This window comes from Thermobia domestica, chromosome 12 (assembly GCF_964235325.1).
Source record: "Thermobia domestica chromosome 12, izTheDome1.hap1.1, whole genome shotgun sequence".
Lineage (NCBI taxonomy): Eukaryota > Metazoa > Arthropoda > Insecta > Zygentoma > Lepismatidae > Thermobia > Thermobia domestica.
The window spans coordinates 10534283-10556299 of record NC_137465.1 but is presented as its reverse complement, the minus strand read 5'-3'; the positions used below and the strand labels follow the sequence as shown (position 1 = coordinate 10556299).

Here is a 22017-nt window from a genome sequence, read left to right as displayed (position 1 = left end):
CATTGTCTAGGCTGAATTTGTTTAAGAAGTCAATTCGTTACGTCCTAATGGGTAACGGTGACTTTAATGGTAGCTATTTCCCATTTTCTACTATTGAAACAAAGGTAGTAGAAGTTACATATCTCGCCATTAGATGGCAGCAAATATTATCCAACGATTGACATCTATAGGACGAAATTGAAACTTCTAGTCCGAGATTCCATTCACTGTCTACAGAGTTTTCATCCGTTTACCTTAGTCAACAGGCCATGAGCTAATGTGACTCCCTTAAATCCATCGCAAGTTTATTAATACATTGGGATAAAAGTTTCTTCTTGTAAGATCTTCGGCACCTAATGGTGTGTTACTAAAACCACTTCTCATCATGTCAGATAGCAGATTTATCGACTACCATTTTAACACTTTATTTCAAACTTGCATAAAGTTCAAGTAGCGCCAGCCTGATCTCAAAACCTAATACAATATAGGGTAATACATAGACTTTATTTAATGATGTTAAATTAAAGAATTACTTTTACTAACTTGTGATTTCCATGGGCGTTTCTAGATCGCTTTGCCCGGGGCTCTCCGAATCCGAATAACCGTCGTTAATATATCCGTTCAATCCATTCTCTTTAGCTTCTCCAGATGTGGCTGACGGTTCTACTTTCACTGCATTGGCGTCTTCCAAACCATCTTTAAGTCTAAAGATTGCTACGGCCATCCAGTTGTTGAAACAATCACTGTAAAAAAAATGATAAAAAAAAGAACAATTAGGCAAAAATATTATTAAACACTCAATTTATTTTACAATATGGCAGCATTGGTAATTAGTTTTAGAGCTCGTCTGTGGCTAAGCGGTTAGCATACATGCCTTTGGTGTAGAGAACCTGGGTTCGATTCCCGGCGGGAGCTCGTGATTCGGATTCCACGTTAATCAGTAGAACCTCGTCTCATATAGCCTCCCTGCTAAAAGGGACATTAAACTCAAAATCACCTCACCTCGCCTTAGTTAGTTTTTCTTACATATTATTATTATTATTATTATTATTATTATTATTATTATTATTATTATTATTATTATTATTATTATTATTATTATTATTTAGTTACAATGATCGTTTGCCTACTGTAGTATTTTCATCAACTTCTTCAGGGATGGTAAAATTGAATATTTTTATTAATACAGGATAGGACAAAGTGATGGACCCGATTTCAGAAATTGTCACAAGCGTCGTATGTGTTCACCTCATGTAACACGGCACACATCAAACCGATAGTCTATCTCCTGACAACAAACTTTTTGTAGCATATGAAGCCACTCGATTTTTGTTTACAGATGCAGTCCGTCTCTGAAATATTCATACCACTTACGAATGGCCTTCTTCGTGAGTGGGTCTGTCCGATATTTGGTCTGGAAATGCCGTTCCACACTAATCACAGGGTTGTTTACATTATAATCAAGCACAGAAAGATCTCTGTTTTCCAGTCAACGCTATCTTTCTTAACTGCTGGCTGCCGACTCTTAGAGAGAGAAAGTGGAATCACTGCGTGCAAAGTAAACATTGAAAGTTATCCTTTTGAAGTACATATCTCACAGGAGCATATGTTCATTACATTTCACATAATAAATTTCAGAAACCGGGACCATTATTTTGACTTACTCTGTATTTTTACAATATTACCTATTTTTCGTTTAACGAAAATTAAATGTCTTAAAGATAAGGCGTAAATACTGATGCGAATTTTTTTGATAAAGACGTGAAAAACGAATTTCATTTGATATTTTACAACGACCACGAAACCCATTAAAATGAGACTAAAACTGAAGTAGGCATATACTCTCATCAACTTTCTCATTATGACAGTATCAAGACTAAATGGCGTGACAAATATCTTGGCATTTGAAGGCGGCGCTTCAAGTTCCCTTTAAATGCTGCTAGCAAATGAGAGGCTAGCGATATTGCCACGTTTACTTTGTACACGTACACATCTATCCCCTGCCACCTGATCGCGCTGTAGTTCGTTTCCTTAGCATAGCCACACCCTTCTTTACTATTTGGCAACGTCGCGTCAGAGCTTGCCTTTTATTCGTTTAGCTGAAATGTCAAGATGTTTGTCACAGGCTTTAGAAATGAAATGTAATGGTTCAGATTAACGTCCCAAGATTATGTCCTTTAGGCTAAGGGAGACGGATGATAAAACAAGTGAACGCTGATGAAAGAATTGGTGGAATGAGAATGTGGAAGGATACAAGATAACTCCGAGAAATCCTACACACATGATGTTCAAACTTACTTGGTTGGGGATTGAACCAAGGACCCCCACGCACCAGATATAAGCGCTCTACCAATGAGCCACTGTGGCCCATATTAATACTAGAGTACATAGTAAGTCTATAGTTTATAAAATGAAGCCGAAAATTATGATTGAGGTGAGGACACGGTGGCTCAGTTGTAGAGCGTTTGCCTCTGGTGCGTGGGTCTTTGGTTCGATTTCCGTCTATGTAAATTTATGGTGAATAATACCGTGTCCGTGGGTTTTCTCGGCTACTCTCGTTTCCTCCTACTTTCTCATTCCACCAAATCTTCCATCATCATTCACTTGCCTTAATCATCGTCTTTCTTAGTGTAAAAGGGCATAATAGTGGGACGTTAAACTAGAAGATTTTCATTTCATTTTATTTGCACTATTGATTGTATTTTATGCGCAATAAAATATTAGGAAATTTCTCGTCTTGCGGGTAATACTAATTGTAAGAGGAAATTGTAGGACTATGGTAGAGAGGATACAGCCACAACGGTGTGGAGCTCAAAACTCACATCAGCTAGGGTCGAACTAAGAGCCCCTTGCATCAAAGGTGAGCGTTCTACTACTCAGCCGTCCTGCTTCCTCAAAATATATGAAGAAGTTCAGATCCTATGTTAAAACGTGGATACATTTTTCGTAAAACCTTGTAATGCAATAGTGTTACTATAGGTTTAGTAACGAAAATCTATAATTTATTATTATCTTCAAAGATCGAGGGGGACACATACGTTGGCTCAATATGGTAGAAGGCTTACTTCTAGTGCGTGGCTGGCATCTTGGTACTAGTTCGATTCCCAGTCAAGTGAGTTTGAAGGGAACGATATCGTGTCCGTGAGTTTTCTTGGGACACTCCCATATTGACATCCCACAAATTCTTCCAAAATCATTTACTTGCCTTAATCATCGTCTCCCTCAGACGTGGGGAGGTTAAACTGTAAGATTTAATTTCATTTTCATTTCATCTTGAAAGATCGTTCATCTTTAGACAAACATTACTTAAGAGGGAAAGGAAACAAATATTTTTGAATTAAATTAATGTTTGAAAACAAGAAAACATGGTTCGAGAAGACAAGATATACAAAACAATATGTGTCATTCAGTGGCGATAGAAAACATTCTGAGAAACAACAAAATACGAGTGAAAACCAGAATGAAGGTAAAAGATTTCTCTGTCCATATAAAAAACACTCGGGAATCATTTTATTATGGTAAGAGTCGTCTAATGAATATTCAAAGCAAGAAGAGAGGTTCTTCCACACACATCCATAAAAGAAGAAGATTAAGTCTGTTCAACGGAACACCTCCAATACGGAATCGGAATCCGTATCAGTGTTGCCAAAATATTGACACTAAAGGTTCCTAAACGAGAGGTAAAATGACTCCGATTTTGAGTGAAAAGTCTCTAAAAAATGTTATTCGTGAAATCCGTTGTCTATAAGCATTGCTTTAAAGTTGTAGATGTAAAATAAACCATATGTTCTACTCACATCTTTATCAACAGGGCGCAACCAATCCTTGAATTCAGGGACCCTTTCACATTCTTTCGAGTACTTTTTTTAAATTTTGGAGTCAAAATAGTTCCAAAATAATTAACACTTACATTATGCATTCTTTTAAAAGAAAAAGTGCAGAATAATTAAAAGATCCCAAAGGACAAATACAACAAACACCCACTTCGCTTTTATTCACACATCAATAGCTAATCTCGTTGCTATCGGTAATGCTGTATTACTTGTGTTTCTCAACGGAAACTGTGCGAACTAAAGAACATCAAGTTTGTAATTGTTCTCCGTTACAGGGCAAGGGTAACAGATAACAATGCAGGATTTTTGGGTAGAGTAGGTACGATGTATTCCTAAACGCTTCCTCACATGAGCTGATTAAAACAAATAAAAGAGAGAAAAGAACATAAGAAATGTTTCGAACTAATAATGCTTCTCTACAGATTAGCAGGTTGTTTGCAGCAAAAAGTCGCTAAATTTGTAGGTAAGTCTCATTTTAAAATCACCCGAAAAGTCGCTAATCGGAAAAAATATTTTTTGTCGCTATCCTGGAAGTCAAATCCCCCCAGATTTAGCGATTTCCCCCAAAAAATTGGCAACACTGATCCACGTACAAAAACATGTCGTAAGTTGTGAAACAAACGTATCGAATGGCGTCTTACCAGATCTGCGAAGTTTTCCCTTGTTGTATGCTTAACTTATTGCGTGATTCAGTTTTGTTCTTGTGAAGCCCATTTTTTAATGTTTGCGAGTGATATTATTCAACTTTCGAGCTTAAAAAGTCCACTTTGTTCTTCATGTCTTGAATACATAGATATAGATCAATAACTTTGTTACGTTCAATTTGATTTAATTCGCTTCAAATGTAACAACAGTTTAATTCTACACAGTTTATCTTGTGGTTATTAATATGGCATCTTGATACGTAAAAAGAGACATTACTTAATCTCACGAACACTTGCCAACCATTTATGGAAAGAAGTAATCATTTGCATTATCTAACAAGGAACGGACATGAACGTGTCATCCGAATCAAACCTAGTCCATTCTATAAACATGTTCATACACTCCAGAGGTTGACATTTAACGGACGAAATTGAAACTTATAGTGCTTGATCCTTTTCACCGTCGACCAGAGTTTGTTTGGATAAGACGTAATACTCTTATAAATAAGTTGGTAGGATTATCTTCCATTGTTATGACTAAGGTGCTCCTAACTCTTTCACTTTAATACTATTTAGATTTGAAATCAGAGCCACGGTTGCTCAGTGGTAGAGCACTTACTTACCTCTAGTGTGTGGGGTTCGTGGTTCGATCTTCGGCTAAGTAATGTTGTGATGGACAACATCATATCAATGGGTTTTCTCGAGGTCTTCCCACTTGTCGTTTTACCAATTCTCCCATCATTTCCCTTAATCTTCGTTTCCCTTAGCCTAACGGAAATGGTCTTGGGACAGTAAACTGAAAGATTATATTTGAAATGCCTCCAAAACTCTTTGTATTACATTCTAATCAAATCCGATGTTGTATAGAGACCTCCAAAACTATGAATTTGACACTGATATCGGTGATTTTCGATCATTTTTATAAATCATCACCTAACATGGATCTACAACCAGTTAATCAAATAAGGATGAAGTAGTTTAGTTCAAAAATTTGAATGTTTACGGCTGTTAACCCTTTGAGGGCCATACATAAATATATTATTCTAAAAAAAAATAAATAGTTCTTTTCTACATCTAATGGGGGCGCGGTGGCTCAGTGGTAGAGCGTTCACCTCTGGTGCTTGGGGTCCCGGGTTCGATCCCAGCCTCCGCCAAGTGAACTTTGTGGTGGACAAACACCGTGCTCGTGGGTTTTCTCGGGGTTCTCCCGTTTCCTCCCACTTTCTTCATTCCACCATTTCACTCATCTCTCATAATCACCGTCTCCTTTAGCCTAACCGGCATAATCGTGGGACGTAAAACAAAGATTTCATTTTCATTTTTTCTACATCTAATTAAAACGGTACATAATTAGTTTCTATTCCTTATAGGAAATATTATTTATAATTTTTCACTATTGTTTTTGTAGGTGGTTTCTTGTATTGCACTAGGTGAGAGTTAGTTGCACTGTCGCACAGAAGATGCCAGCAGTAATCAGTGCTAAAACGTAGTTTCATGTATTGAGCAACAGGAAATAGAGATCATACAATCAAAAAAGTGCTTTCATATGGTGTAACTACTGGTGTACAAAGGGTTAGGACGATTTTAGTAAAATTTACAGCGAATTAGTGACAAATGTGTTGCCTTTAAATCTTCGTCAAAGTAGAAGGATGCGTAATGAGCTTAATATTAAAATAAACACTAGTTATTCGTTATTATTGATCGTAGTTAACAACATCAACTGTTATCATTTTAAAATGGAACGTATACCTTGACTTACCCTCAGTTCTAATAAACAAAAGAACGCCAGTAGATTCGTTGTACTCGTATTTTTGCTGAAATGTTTGTATGAGGAAGTAAATGGTGATAAGGCAAGGTTTCTCGTGTTTATACATATTTCTAATGTCCAGAGAAACAAAATTTTTACGGCGCATAATAGCATGTTTTGTTTCAGGGCTGCATATGGATTCCTAGTAGCAGAGACCACTTGAAAACCGCTTGCTGTAAACTTGAATTGCAAGTCGGCCAAGCTTGCATCCAGCTTGATTGGAAAACGTGCAAGTATGCCGCAAGCTGGATTCCAGTAACGAAGTTACATGGGGGCAACCTTGCATTGAGTGTTCCATTCAAGCTTGACGCAAGCGCTATACAAGTCAAGTCAAGTCAATAGCCAATGAAGGGCCAGTGATGCTATGAAGCTCTGCGAAGGGTCTAAAGCATCGCTTGCAAGTACAACAAAAGGCAGATTGTTATGAAAGCATGCGTTTCAAGTGCAAGCGTAGAAAGCCAAAAGCCAATCACAAGCCAACTGGCCGAAAGCTTTCTTGCTACTAGAGATATAAGCCCAGTGCTCGTTTGTGGGGAAGTAACATAACATGAGCGTACCTCCTGATCAGCTGGTACAGGGTCCGATTCCGAATTTAAAAAATTGTGTGAGTAGTGGTTCATATTCCACTTGAAGTAGAAGAACTTCCTAGTGGTTAAGCTGTTACCGTACGTACCCTTGACGCGGGAGATTCGGGTTCGATCCAAGCGGCAGCTCATGTGATTCGGACTCCACATTGAGCAGTAGGTCCACATCTCATATAGTCTCACTGCTGAAAGAGACGCTACACTGAAATCAAATAAAATAACAAATCAACTTGAAGAAGTTCGACATATACTGTATCATATACGTATCTTTGCCGCTAAAAGTGGACGTTAAACTTTATTCAATTTGTATCTTAATCAAGAAAGGTGATTAATTAACCAAGTTAAAACTCGCAAAAATATATTGATTAGTGACCTTCGTAACGTATGTGTTGTACAAAGACGTAAAGGATAATCAAAAGTATTATTATTATTATTATTATTATTATTATTATTATTATTATTATTATTATTATTATTATTATTATTACAATAAATAATAAATCTAACAGATTAAAGAACTAGAAGAACAGCCTTAGATATCCATCGTGATAAGAGAAACCTGTGTCTGATTTCCATCGGTGGCTCACGTGTTCAGATACGTCGTTAGGCTATAAGTAAGGCTGTGTTTCGCGACATGAGGCATGGCTCAGAGCAGTAAGTTTTAGAATACAAATTTGTATGAGGCAGCCGCGGTGACTCAGTGGTAGAGCGTTCACCTCTGGTGCTTGGGGTCCCTGGCTTGATCTCAGCTCGTGTCAAGAGAACTTTGTGGTAGGAACAAAGTGGAGTTCTCCCGTTTCTATCACTTCTTGCATTCTACCATTCAATTCAGTTTTCATCATCACGGTCTCCTTTAGCCAAGCCGTCATAAGAGTGGGACTTAAAAGTTTCATTTTATTTCACTTTCATTTCAAATTTTTATGATCACTTTCTTTTTTTCTTTTTTTCTTTTTACTTCAGCTCCGGAAAGGGCCTGTGACACATCCATAAGGTGTCAGGGCAACAACAACCAATTTTGATGAAACTTAACCCTTTGGGGATCCTATGGTACAATTTTGCACCATACGCGTTTTTCATGGTACATTGCGTTATTTCTCTTCTATTTGAGCTTTCTCGTCCGGGTTTCTTTTGTTTTCCAAGTCCAGAGGCCTTGTAGAAGACATTACGTATGGTCTCAGACCGTCCTGCGTCCAGACATAGGAGGTGATGACGTCACAAGTCAAAAATTTATTTTCTCAATTTCTAAGCCTATCTTCAATATTTTTTGGCGGGCTTATTTTTCTACGTAGAAGATTGAAATTTTGCACAAGCATTCAGTCCACCGAGTAGTATTTACCAGATTTTTTGTTCCGATGTCAGTGCTAAAAAAAAAGGGCAACCAGAGGGGCAAAGAGGTAAAAAAAAGGGATTTTTTACCCCCAAAATCCCGTTTTTCGTCATTTTTCCGCCTTAAATACATGATGAGGACACGTGAGTCATAGCGTCTGAAAGGCAGTTCCATTCTGAAGAGAATGACGGTCGAATTATTATTCTAGGGTAATTAGGGACGTCTCAGAGATTTTTTGAAAAATATACTTCTATATAGGGAAAAATGGGACATGGTGGGTATATTTTTTTTTGGCGGGCTTACTTTTGCACCTAGAAGATTGAAATTGTGCACAAACATTCAGCCCACCTAGTAGTATTTCTCAGATTTTTTTCAGATCTCTGCAAAAAAACAGGGGGGTCCAGAGGGGGAAAAATTGAAAAAAGGTATTTTTAGACCAAAAAATCCCGTTTGTCGCGATTTTCCCGCCTTACATACATGATGAAGACACGTAAGTCATAGCGTCTGAAAGGCAGTTCCATTCTGAAGAGAATGACGGTCGAATTATTATTCTAGGGTAATTAGGGACGTCTCAGTGAATTTTTTTCAAAATATACTTCTGTATAGGGTAACATGGGGGAATTTTCTGAATTTTTTTGGCGGGCTTATTTTTGCACCTAGAAGATTGAAATTATGCACAAACATTCAGTCCACCGAGTAGTATTTAACAGATTTTTTTCAGATTTCTGCGTTAAAACAGGGGGGTCCAGAGGGGCTAAAAGTTGAAAAAAGGGAAATTTAGCCCCAAAAATCCCTTTTTTCAGGAATTTCCCGCCTTAGATACATGATGGAGACATGTGAATGGTACCGCCTGAAAGACAGTTCTATTCTGAAGAGAATGATTGGCGGATTATAGTCCTAGGGTAATTAGGGATGTCTCAGGAATTTTTTTTCCTTGAGATCATAGTGTTTTATGGTAATTTGGGGCATTGTGGGAATTTTTGATAAAAACTCTCCCGCCCTTACTATTCAAGATAGAAACTTGAAATTTGGCACACACATTCAGTATACCAAGTACTATTTCTCAGATTTTTTTTAGATGGCTACGATCACACAGGGGGGGGGGGGCAAAGTTCGAGAAAAAAATTCCCTCCGAAATTTTCACTTTGACATTTTTTCCCCGCTTCTGGTATATGGTATGAGCATGCAAGTGGTACCATTTGAAAGGCAGCTCTATTCTGAAGAGAATGAGGTATGAACCATGATCCTAGGATAAATAGTGACGATACAGTACCTGCTTGACTGAAAGTCTAAAATATAGCCCAAAAACCCCGGATCCGGACGGCACTTGGCAAAACTAACGTAACTAGCAGGAATTTGTCGAAAAAGCTGTAGTTTCTGAGATACAGTCAATTCATTAAAAATGACATTTGTCGTGATATCTCGGGAACGGCTCCACGGAAAACAAGCAAACTTTATAAGCCACTAGCAGCGTTCACCCCGCTTCGCTGCGGTCACCCCGGAACGCAATAAACTTTGTTACTTAGATAATTTTTACTTTTTCGCTTTCAAGTGATATGATAAAAACCATAGAAGATTGCATTAAATGTTAACATTATATCGCCTGTCATTTATGTTAACCCGCCCCGCTTCGCTGCGGTCACCCCGGAACGCAATAAACTTTGTTACTTAGATAATTTTTACTTTTTCGCTTTCAAGTGATTGCAGTAAATGTTAACATTATAGCGCCTGTCATTTATGTTAACCCGCCGAGTGACACGGTCATGCGGGTTGCATATAAATACGTTTATTTTTACCTATGATGAATAACTAACAAAGGATTTGTACGTTATGGACACTTGAATGGTCAATTATCTCAAGACACTGGTAATTAAAAATTAAAGTGATATGATAAAAACCATCTAGGGTCCAAATCCTAATAACCCCCCAAAAATAAAAGAAATTGGTTCAGCCGTATTAGCGTGATGAGGGAACAAAGGATTTTGTACGTTCTCTTTTATATATAAGATAGTAGATACATGATAGCTTTAAAACGGAATTAAAACGAATTGTCTGCACCTGCACAGAACTGTGCATAATGCGCAAATAATTGTGCGAATGTGCATATCTCGAAAACGTGAAGACTGCAATACATTTTCTCTTACTTAGTTTGAACTACATGACAAGTATAACATAATGCAAGAAAAAAAACTAAACTCAAATTTGAGCGTTTTGAAGCAAATGAGGTGAGAAGATGTTGGGATGGTCTGACCCCGGACACCCGCCTCTAGTTACGCACTCTGTCTGGCTTCTCAGTCATACATTTCCATTACACCTGTGTAGAAGTCATATAGTTAACGTTAATAGTCGCCATATTCGGGGCGTAGTGATATCAAGTACTGTAACTTATCAATGTTACACGACAGTAACACAGAATTAAGAGAGCATAAGGATGCACTATCAGGTCTATGATCGCGGTCTATTGGAACAAATTAGTGTGATGCAGGCATCCCAGGGTCTATTAGTCTACCAGTTTCATTAAAATCGGTTGTTGTGGCGCAGACACCTTATGGATGTGTCACAGACCCTTTTCTAAATTTATTATCCATGCGCATAAAGTTGATATTGTTCGAATTTTTTAAAATCTCTTTTACTTTTCAAAATATTTTTACCAATTCTTTGAGTTTGGCTATTCACTTCATTATTCCGAATTTTCTTACACTGGTAATTATTAAAATCGAGGGGGCTCCATTGTTAATGGCCCCGAGCAGCAAAAATGTTAAATATGGTCCTACCAGTAAGTTCATTTTTATGTATATAGCCTTACTCCGAAAGATACGTTAAACTCGAAAGAGTTCCCTCGTAACTAGACGATTAACGTACGCGCCTTTGGCGTGGGAGACCCGGATTTGATTCCCAGTTAGAGCTCATGTAGTTCGGACTCCACGTTAAACTTAAGGTCCACGTCTCATATTGCCTCGCTGCTGAAAACCAAATCAAACCCAGCTTAACTGGAAACCTACAAAAACAAACAGAAAACATTATTATAATAGCTATTTAGCCATTTTATTGTGATTGTAATATATTGTACTTACTGTAAAACATTGAAATATGAGACCAACTCTTGGGTATCACATGTGTTCCATTTTGTCTTGTATCCCATTAGAACTATGTTCGGTTTCAATTTCCCAATCCCTGAAGCTTGGATAAGAGCCCTGACACCATCTTCAAACTCCATTCCATCCACAACAGTGTAAAAGGCTTTGATTTTCTGAACTTTCAACCACGAATTTCCTCTTTTTATCAGAGCGTTTCTTTGTCGACCACTCAAACGTTCCTGAAAATCAAAAATCAAGCAATTTTATATTCTTAATAGCGTTTAAGGAACAAAATTGTCGCAAAATGAGGCATATATCAAATGATAGATCTCGTTCAACTGACTAAAATGATATTGATTAGATGTTAATCCTCATGCGTAGTTTATGAGAAAATCGAAAGAACAAGTTTTTTTAAAAAAAAACTTTAAAAAATTATGTTGTACAGTAACTCGCAGTACATTAACCATTGCACTACCTAACAAGTAGACCTCACCACTTCGCCGTTGCGTTAGCAAAAGGAAACAACTACTGTCCTAGAGTAGGGTTGAATATAAGATATTGACAAAAATTTTAGCTGCTAATGAGCACTAGAAATATGGGAAAAACGAAATAGAAACATGAATTTGGAAAAGCCAAATACAAGATAATTTGATAGTTGCAAGACCCATATATTTTTTAAAAAGATGGAGGAACAATAGTTATGACTTCAACTATGTAAATCGAGTTAGGAGGGATGTTTTTATGGCATTCCAGATCATGGCCGCCATCTTGAAATCCGCCATATTGGATCGACGTCAACTTTTTCAAATGGAAAGAGGGTCATGTGAGGTATCAAACAACAATGATTTTTTCCACCCAATCTCATACACTAATTAGTTTGTCCATATCTACAACGGTTTACAACTTACAGTTCTTTGAATGTTGAAAACAGAGATAGCATTCTTACTGGACAAAATTACGGCAATGCAAGAAATGCAAGTCCTCTGTATTCATAAAATGGTCAAAACAGAATTTTGCAGAGCACCATGAGCACCTAATAAAAAGTGAAGCGTCACAAATATCAAAAAAGTTTATGCCGGAAACATTGAAAGCGTGCTTCTTGGGCACCTCGAACCATTCGATCGGCTCATCAATATATACTGATTTACAAAATGCTTATTGAATCATTTCTGTGAAGCCAGGAAACTGAAATTGATTGTACACAAGGGAATGCAGAGTGACAATTGTATCTCTGTCATGCAGTTTTAAATGGAAATGTTCGTCCTTTATTGCATAATCACATATGGTACGCCTATGTTTTGTATTGTCTAAAAAAAGTACAATCAAAGGTTGAAATATGCCGGTGGTATCTTTTGGAATTTGTCGCACTTTACTGATTTCCCAGGTGGAGCTATTGTACTTCGCACCTCTTCATTATTTAATAATTCTCAGCTATCTGTCTGAAGATTACTGTCTGATACCGTTTGGAAAACTACTTCACGTGCGTGGATAAACTGCACGTACAATGCCTCCTGTAAAAGGGAACGCTTGACTTCGCGTGATAGTCCTGTATTTCTTTTCTAAACAACACGATCGTAGGTCCACTCGCTAATGCGAAATCGGTTACATATTGTCTTTTTACCGTGGTTTGGGTGTTGTGTCATGTAATTAATAATTTGTTTCGTCTTCTCAACCGAGAGTGAATCGCCTTTCTTGCGTTTCGATGGTGATGGAAGTGATGCGTCTGACACTTGGTGTTCTGTCGGCATCTTCGGAATCTGTTGTGTGATTACCCCCTTCCGCTTCCACACTAGCTTCTTGATTGTTTATCTCGTGATGTGCCTCCTCTAGAATATCTACAGTGTATTCCATTTCGAATTCCAGTTCTTCATCCGCTAGGAATCCAATTATGTCATCTGCGATTACTCTTTCCAGTTCTCATATATTTGTTGCTTTGTGCTTGAACCGTAATGTCTGCAACTACTGCAAGAGGTACATGGTAATGTTTGCCTTATTTAACGCCATGGTGTGTCGTTTTTTGTATATATTTGTTGCCTGCACACACTCTCCCTAACACGCACCTCACAGAATTACAGACACAATGCAATAAACGAAATAACTATTTCTCAAACAGTTCCAAGTTCACGAATAGAATTGACAGTGGGAATAATATGTTTTTTGCACTTGTCTCCTTAAAAAGAGTTTGACGTTGTAGAATGGTACACGATGCAGGTAAGCTCCTACCTTATACCGTAGCTGCTACGACCAGGAATTCCATTGGCAACCAATATTGCTATTCTCTTCGTGTGTGCGTTTGTAAATTCAAACTGTAACTATAAGCAGTTGGGGCAGCACGATGAAGTGGCGAGGTCAGAACCACTTTATGAGTGCTGAGGACTTTTATTTCTTGCATTGCCGTAATTTTGTTCTGTAAGAATGCTGTCTCTGAAGCCATGTTCATTGCCACTGTAGTTATCTGTTATCTGCTACAAACAACGAATTTTTCAACATTCAAAAACTGTAAGCTGTAAACCGTTGTAGATATGGACAAATTAATTAGTGTATGAGATTGGGTGGAAAAAATCATTGTTGTTTGATACCTCACATGACCCTCTTTCCATTTGAAAAAGTTGACGTCGATCCAATATGGCGGATTTCAAGATGGCGGCCATGATCTGGAATGCCATAAAAACATCCCTCCTAACTTGATTTACATAGAAGAAGTCATAACTATAGTTCCTCCATCTATTTCGAAAAAATATGGGTCTTGCAATTATCAAATTATATTGCATTTGGCTTTCCCACATTCATGTTTCTATTTCGTTTTCCCCCTATTTCTAGTGCTCATTAGCAGCTAAAATTTTTGTCAGTGTCTTATATTCAACCCTACATTAGGGCAGTAGTTGTTTCCTTTTGCTAACGCAACGGCGAAGTGGTGAGGTCTACTTGTAAGTATTTTCTGTAACTCAGAATACCAAGGAGTGGGGGGATTTTGTGCCCACCTGTTAAGATTAAATATATCTCTCGCAAAAGAAACAAGCTAGATACTCTTACAAAAATTTGGAGTGGTTGAAATGAACAGTAACAGCTATTTACTATGCTGCCATCTAGGAGGGACACTTCTAAATGTCAGTCATATCTCCTAACAACGGAAAGGGAGGTACTTTGTGCCCTCCAACTTAAAATAGCAAATTTTATGAAACACACTAACTCTCAATTTGAACCACTGTAAGGTGTACGCTTTAGCTAAACATGCTGAGCATTAACACTTTCTTACAACTTTAAAAGAAACAATTAGAAGGGTAATTGCAAAAAAAATACTGAGGTGGGCACAAAGTACTTCTCTGTCTCTAGTTCGAGGCTTAAAGTTGAAACACTAATCAAGCTTTCCATTATGACAGCTGGAAACTTTGAAAATGTGGGTATGCAGAAGAAGGGAGATAATTAGCTGGGTTAAGCAGGAAACGAATGAGAGGGTATTAGAAATGGTGAGGAGGAAAAGAACAATTTTAAATATTATTAAGAAGAAGAAGAAGAGAAACTGGTTGGAACATCGCCTAAGAAGGAATTGTGTCATGAGGGACGTGATAGAGGGTATGGTGGCAGGAAAGAGAGGGAAGGAATGAAAGAAATTACAATTAATGAACGATATTAAAACAGAGAAATTGTACGTCAAGATGAAGAGGTTACAGAAAGACCGTGGAGCATGGAAGCTTGTCAGTTGCGGCAAGTGATCTGCCAATAATGGCAGAATACCTATGATGATGATTATCATTATTATTGTGACAGTAACAACAAGATAGTAGGTCTACATACTACGGTTTATGATATATAACCAAAATTAAAATTAAAACTTATATTTTAGTTTTTTTTTAAAATTATAATATTGTTTAAAGATAAAAGATACACTAATCGATGGACAAGGTCGAACTCAAGAAAATTACACTTTTCAGGGTAAGTGAGTCTTCATGCATAGTTTTTGAAGAAATCGAAAAAAATTATACGGCTTTAAAATGTATATCATTCGTTTTCCAGATAATGCTGTTTACAGCTTTCAGTTACTGGAATATGTTGCATATTTATTTATATGATACATATGAATATACAGTATTAGGCAACAGTTTATGTCCATTGTTGCTTGATGCTTGATTTTTACAAACAGTGACACAAAACTCCTAAATATGACAAACATACTTCTAACAGTGACACTAAATTCCTAACAGGCACATAAAACATAAATGTGACAAAAAATTCCCAACAGTGACACATGCACTACTTGTAAATTAAGTGTTGGAAAATAGAATGTGTAAGACATCAATACTGTCGCTGAACGATCAAAAATAAATAATAGTTTACCTTTGACCTATTATTACATGTATTATTACATTACATTTTGATTCACCAGATGGCTCTTCTACTTTAGAAAAAGCTATAGTATAAGTAGACAAAATATATTAAATGAGTAATTATTAATAACGAAGTGATGTTCCTACCACTATGAACAAATTGTATTATGATACACGAGAGCTTCTATCTAAGTGTATTGCTCGTTAACAATTCACAGTTGTCTTGTATGTCTCTCTACCTTTCCTTCTCGCATCCTCCAAATGCCAATTAATTGGGCTAACAAGCAGATATAATAATTGCACTTTAAAAGTGCCATGTTTTAATTTAATTATTCAACAACAAAAAAGAGAAAGCACGGTCTTAAAATATACAGTTCACTGAGCCGAAGACTTGGTGGCAGCCACTATTTATTATTCAAAGACAAACTTACTATTTCATAAACCATTGATCAATTTATGCAAGTTAAAATAAATATAAAAGAAAAGCAATCGAAAAATATCAATTTATTCTTAATTTTCATTCGCCGTCACAAAACATGAACTTTCTAATTCCGCGCATGATACATCTTAAGCTAAAATTTCTAGAAACTAACAAAAAACTGTTTAATTCCGTTTGTACCTGTGATATTTCGCCGCAGATCATCAGAGCTATGTGTTTCGTGATGAGATGGGCGAAATCCGTGAGGGATGGCCGAACGGACGGTCTCCCTGACAGAACCAAAATTTGAGGACGATAATTTTTGACGTGTTCTTCCACATTAACCAATCGCTGCGCAGAGGTTAAAGCATTCTTGTAAATTTGCGCTTGAGTCGTCGAACCCCAGTTCACATCTGAAATAATAAATTTGAAAATTATGTCATATACGAGTAAAAAGATAAATTTTAGAAGTTTTTGTCAGTCCTGCAATAGCTACTTAAGATTTAATGAATATTGCAATATCCTGCAAGTGGTCTTTATTTGTAAACACCAACATGTGTCTTTTATTTGTAAACACCACGTGTTCTTTTACTACAACTACTACAAGCAAGCAGACGACAGACATCATCTTCATCATCAGGTCATGTGACAGAAGAGGAATACTGGCTCCAGAAGAAGGTATAAAACGTCACGTAAGGTCTCCATCAACATCAGTTTCGGCTGGTAATTCCTGCTCTTTTAGCTTGCCTAGAGCTTTGAGGGTTCTAACCTAACCAAAGCCTCTTAGCTTGTTTGGAGCTCTGAGGTCCCCTGCCCAGAATTCCTAAGTGGAAGCACTTAGCTTGCCTGAAGCTCTGTTGAAATATTTCTCTTGGCTGCCTAGGTCTTGGGACACCTATTTTACCCTAACTGCTTAGAAAACTTTGGACTACACTTATAGTGGCTTTGTGTTATATTAAATATAACAGGAAATTATAATAAAAAGGTTGTGAGAGAAACCTGAATCCAGCGAGCTGAAAGCTCTATCTCTGTAATCAAGGTAAATTTTACGATACATTTGATTCTGCTTAGTGCAACCTAAGTTTCAAAACGCTATTTCGTAGTTAATTGGTTACTATTTAAGCTTTTGGTGCAGACAGTGAGAATTCGACTTCAAGTGGAAATGCATATACATGTTCCTGAAATCCTAGGCTATGCTTAGTGATGGACAGTGAGAATATTCCCGGTGGGAAGGAAAATAAAAAATGGGAATATTCCCTGGTTTTTTCCCCTAGAATAAAATTTCGGGGAAGGAATTTATTTCTATTTCTTTATTTTATTTTCCAAATTATAAGAACCGTACGACTCATAGGCGCCGACTTGAAGAAAATATTGGGGGGCCCAAACAATGAATAAATATATCATCATATTCAGCTGTTTTCTATCAACTGCTTGATGAAGGCCCAATTCCCACCCCCACATCTCGGTCCACTGCTCCATTGCATCCGCTTCGCTGCGAAATTCATGACGTAAGTCAAATTCGCTTAAAGGCATTAAAACAAATTCAAGTTAAAAATTTGAGAACTTCATTCACGGGCCTCTCTGACTGGGAGGACAGGGGGGACGCGTCCCTCCCCCAAATATTTTGAGTACGAGATAAATGGATCAATGCTGAAACTACTTCAATCTGTATGGAAGAAGTAAAAACCTAGGCAGAACTGTTCTTAAACATTAGGTTAATGTGATTAGAATATCCGCCTAAGGTGTGTCACTTTCAAAGAAGGATTTTTAAAAAATAAAGTTACGCTTCTTGGTTAGTGAAAGTGGTTCTCGGCTCCAAGAACACAATTTTTTTTTATTACTTAACCAACAACAATTGGTTTCAATGACGAAGGGAGACTAGAGAAGGGAAGGAAAGGATGTATAGAAAGTTGATCTGCCAATTAAGAAGGGAAATCTACAAAGATAGGGAAATATACAATAGAAGCGAAGGTGACCAAAAAGAATTTAAAAAGATAGAGAAATTTGAATATTACATATGAGAGTAAATTTAATGCGAATACTGTAGAAGGGCAGCAAGGGACAACTACTATTACAATATAGAAACTAAAGATAGAAATGAGTGTTTAATGAGCGAATTGAAATGAAATAAAATGAAATCTCTAAGTTTAACGTTCCACGGTTATGCCGGTTAGGCTAAAGGAGACGGTGATAATGAGAAATGAGTGAAATGGTGGAATGAAGAAAGTGGGAGGAAACGGGAGAACCCCGAGAAAACCCACGAGCACGGTGTTTGTCCACCACAAAGTCCACACGGCGCGGGCTGGGATCGAACTAGAGACCCCAAGCACAGGAGGTGAACGCTCTACCACTGAGCCACCGCACCCCCCAAAGAGCGAATTGAGTTTGAGAAAGATGGAAAGAATACATTGAGTAGCCGGATGACAGAAAGAATAAACTATACATTTTAGACATTAAAACGGAAAACGAAGTAATCGAAGATGCTTCGTTGGACAAATTCAAAAACATACAGCAAAATGAAGGTAGATAATATAACTTTTGAGTTTATTAAGAACACAGAAGAATGACAATCCAAAATTCGAAATTCGCCATAAAATCAAGTATTATCGTAAGACTTCTTCCAGAGAGTTAAGATTTTGTTAACTCAAAAATCGAAATATATGGTTACTATAAAGGTACACTGCTGCAAATGCGTTTAAGAGCACTGAGCAGAGGAATTCGTCGGTAGGAATATAAAGGTACTTAAGAACCATATTATATATAAACTTAATTTCTTTTCGGCAAGTAGTCTACCAGTGATGGAAGAAAATTATGATGAATTGTGTTGCTAAAGGTAGAAAGAGAGGATGCCATTAGTAAAGTAGATTCCAGTTTACTCATAACTTTTACGTAACTTTAGTTGGAGTCGCCCCCGTACCCCACAATTTTAACTTGCCAGAGACGCCCGTGACTTCATTGCAACTTTGCACACCACATTGATCTCCACTTTTCATATCAGTGCTGCCAGAGTGTTGGGTGAAGATTCATTACTGTATTAAAAACACCATTTTGAAAACGGCATTTTATATCGAATAAGAAGGATGTTCCTAATATTGAAATAATGGCACCACGAAGTTTACGACAGAAATTATTGCTCCTCTTTGTTAATTCTTCCTCGACTGGATTATATTGGGGGGGCGAGGACTCCACCTTTAAATATTGGGGGGGCCAAAAGTGTACTGCCCCCCCCAAAGTCGGCGCCTATGGTACGACTAATTACTTTACTTTCATTTATTATGATTTACTTCTAGGCTTTAAATAATTTGTAGGCTAAAGAAATAAAATTCGTTGACTGTACTTTATATAACTAATCATATGATTAATTAGTTCCATTTCCATTTGCACTAAAAAGTAGCAAAGTACTAATTTACAAATGATGAAAAGGAACCAGTTTGTACAGAAATTATGTAGAAATAGAGATGAAGTACAATTAATACACCCCAAACAATCATTAGTAATAAACGTATGTTTGTCTCCTCTCTGACTCGAATTTCTGAAGAGGTACTCGGACTTCCCTAACATGTGAATTAACGCATGAAGCTGCAAAAAATAGGTAGGAAGAAAGGTTATGTGTGGCAATGTTACGTGAAAAATTATAAAGATAAGTCTGTATCTTGCAAATATTTTGAACATAAATATGTATGCGCAAATGTTGATAAATTGGTGAGACATGAATCTTCTGGCAGTTACCCAATGTAATTTCTTTATAACATTAAAAATTTAATATGTTTATAATATCAGTAGTAGAGTGAAGTTTAGAAACTTCACTTACTTATAAATTTAAACTGTTTAGCGGTGTAAAAATATGTGGACTTACTATACCATTTTTTCCACATATTTACTTTCATAGAACATATTGTAAGTAAATATTCATTTATGCGTACTCTCTAAATATAACAAAATTTTAATAAAGTAACATAGTACAGTTCAGAATATACATTTTAAAGAATCCTCTGGAGACAACTGTAATAATATACTGTGATAAAAAAGAACGAATTTAACTTTGAAATCATAATATAGTAATAGAATGTAATTTTCTTTGTGATTGTACATAAATTCCTGGAAAAATTCTTATTTTGGGAATTTTCCCGGGAATATTCCCGAAAAATATCTTCCCGGAAATTTACCCATCACTAGCTATGCTATAGATCAGTGATTTTTCAGTCTGGGCCACCCCCTTGGGAGTTGTGAAAAGTAAGCAAGGAGGCGCAAACTAATAACAAAAATGAACCACATTCGTAATAAAATATGTTACGAATGTCGTAAATAAAAGAGCGCTGTATTAAATACTGTGAAACAAATGTGAAGTGACTATAAGATAATTGTATGAACTCTTGATTCAATTTGTTAAATTTAGTTTTATTATTTTTCAAACTACGTTATCTACAACTAAATCTCAACAGAATTATCAACTCTTAAAACTCAACGAAACAAAACTTTTATTTATGATGCACACTTGTAGACGGCTTGGATAAGCATATATTTCTCAATGGTTACTACTTAAATTGCTAATAAACACGACTAGTTCCCTTCCTGTTTAGTGTTGCCACGAGACGAGACACGAGATGGCACAGAACCCTTTCAGACGAGACAGACTACTTGTCCCGTCTCGAAAACGAGACGAGACGGGACATCTCGTGAAATGTCTCGTCTCGTGTCGTGTTTCCAAAATGAAAACGCTGGCGGGAATGGCCAAGATTGAAATTGCCAGTGGTCATATAGATTGCAAAAGGAAAATCCCCTTTGTGAGAAAACATGTTGAAAAGCCTTCATAGAAAAGTGTCCTCTGTCTATTGAATGAAACAATCGTGATACATGAGCTTCCAGGAATATCATCCTTAATGTCTTGTCCCCAATTCCCCTTGGTGTAAACTGAGGAAATCTCATTTTTTTTATTTCTGGCTGGAATGATGACAAACAAAATCAAAGACAGGGAAAATTTTCACAAGGTCAAGAAATCGAACTGCCACCACCATTTATTCAATTTGAAAACTGGGTAAGGTCTACACTCATTACAGACTAGTTGAAAGTTCTGGCTGAGATGGCGGAAGGGAACAGAACAGACTACACTTGTCTTTATTTTCTAGTGGCGGTATTCTCTTTGCTATATGAACCGAAAACGGCAATTGATGTATGTCATCTTGCAACTAAAATTTTGTCTTCTCTCTCTCTCTCTCTCTCTCTCACACACACACACACACATACACATAAAAACATACTTTTACTATTTTACCAATCGCTCTCTTATTATACAGCAGTCATGTTGTAAAATTCACCTCTTCGTTTGGAAGGCGGGCGAAGGACAAAGAAAGCAAAGATATTATCGACGAACCCTTCAAATTGTTTGCTTTCAGCAAATTTATGATACTAACAATAACACTTTAGGTGAAGAGATTTTACAGGGGGACCTTCGTTTTGTTACGCGGAAATGTTTGATCTGACCAGAGTGCGAAATTGCCCTCTGCTTCCATGTTGAGAGGAGGGGAATACTTCCCTTTCCTAGTGAATAATATTCATTAGGACCTGAATTATCTTCAAAAATGGTTTCTTACAGGCATATAAAACCTCTCGAACTTGATAAGTTTAAAGAACATTTGGTATAATATTCATGGAACTCCGTTGAAAGCAGAAAATATCATGAGAATGATCAAAATTCGAACATTGGAGAACATAATTAACAGAAAAGAAATAGGATACCCAAACCATATTTTTAAACCTGCTATAAAATGTATATCCTATATTTTTACTAATTCCTTACTCCCATGAAAGTATCCTGGGGAGGATATTCTCTCCATTTTTTTCAGACTGAAATCCTTTTATCCCGTACGATTTCGCCCCCTGAAACAATACGAAAAAACAAATGCTCTTAAAATCCATACACATGACCCTTCCGGGACTCAACCCGGGGCCTTCAAGCCATGGTCTATCGCCGCAGACCGCTCGGCTTGCTGTGAAGATGTACATTGTATGATTGCGAATAGATC

The 22017-nt window shown here is 37.0% G+C and overlaps 1 protein-coding gene across 1 annotated transcript in view; it reads right to left on the bottom strand.

Annotated features, from left to right (window-relative positions):
• Positions 1 to 22017, bottom strand: part of NKCC (sodium potassium chloride cotransporter) — a 154398-nt gene that overhangs the window by 30075 nt on the left and 102306 nt on the right. Inside the window, exons 11-13 of the mRNA XM_081733432.1 lie at positions 16196 to 16407; positions 11249 to 11490; positions 523 to 722 (exon numbers count right to left, since the gene is read on the bottom strand). Of these exons, the coding sequence (XP_081589558.1) occupies positions 523 to 722; positions 11249 to 11490; positions 16196 to 16407 (654 nt within the window). The remainder of the gene's footprint in view (positions 1 to 522; positions 723 to 11248; positions 11491 to 16195; positions 16408 to 22017) is intronic.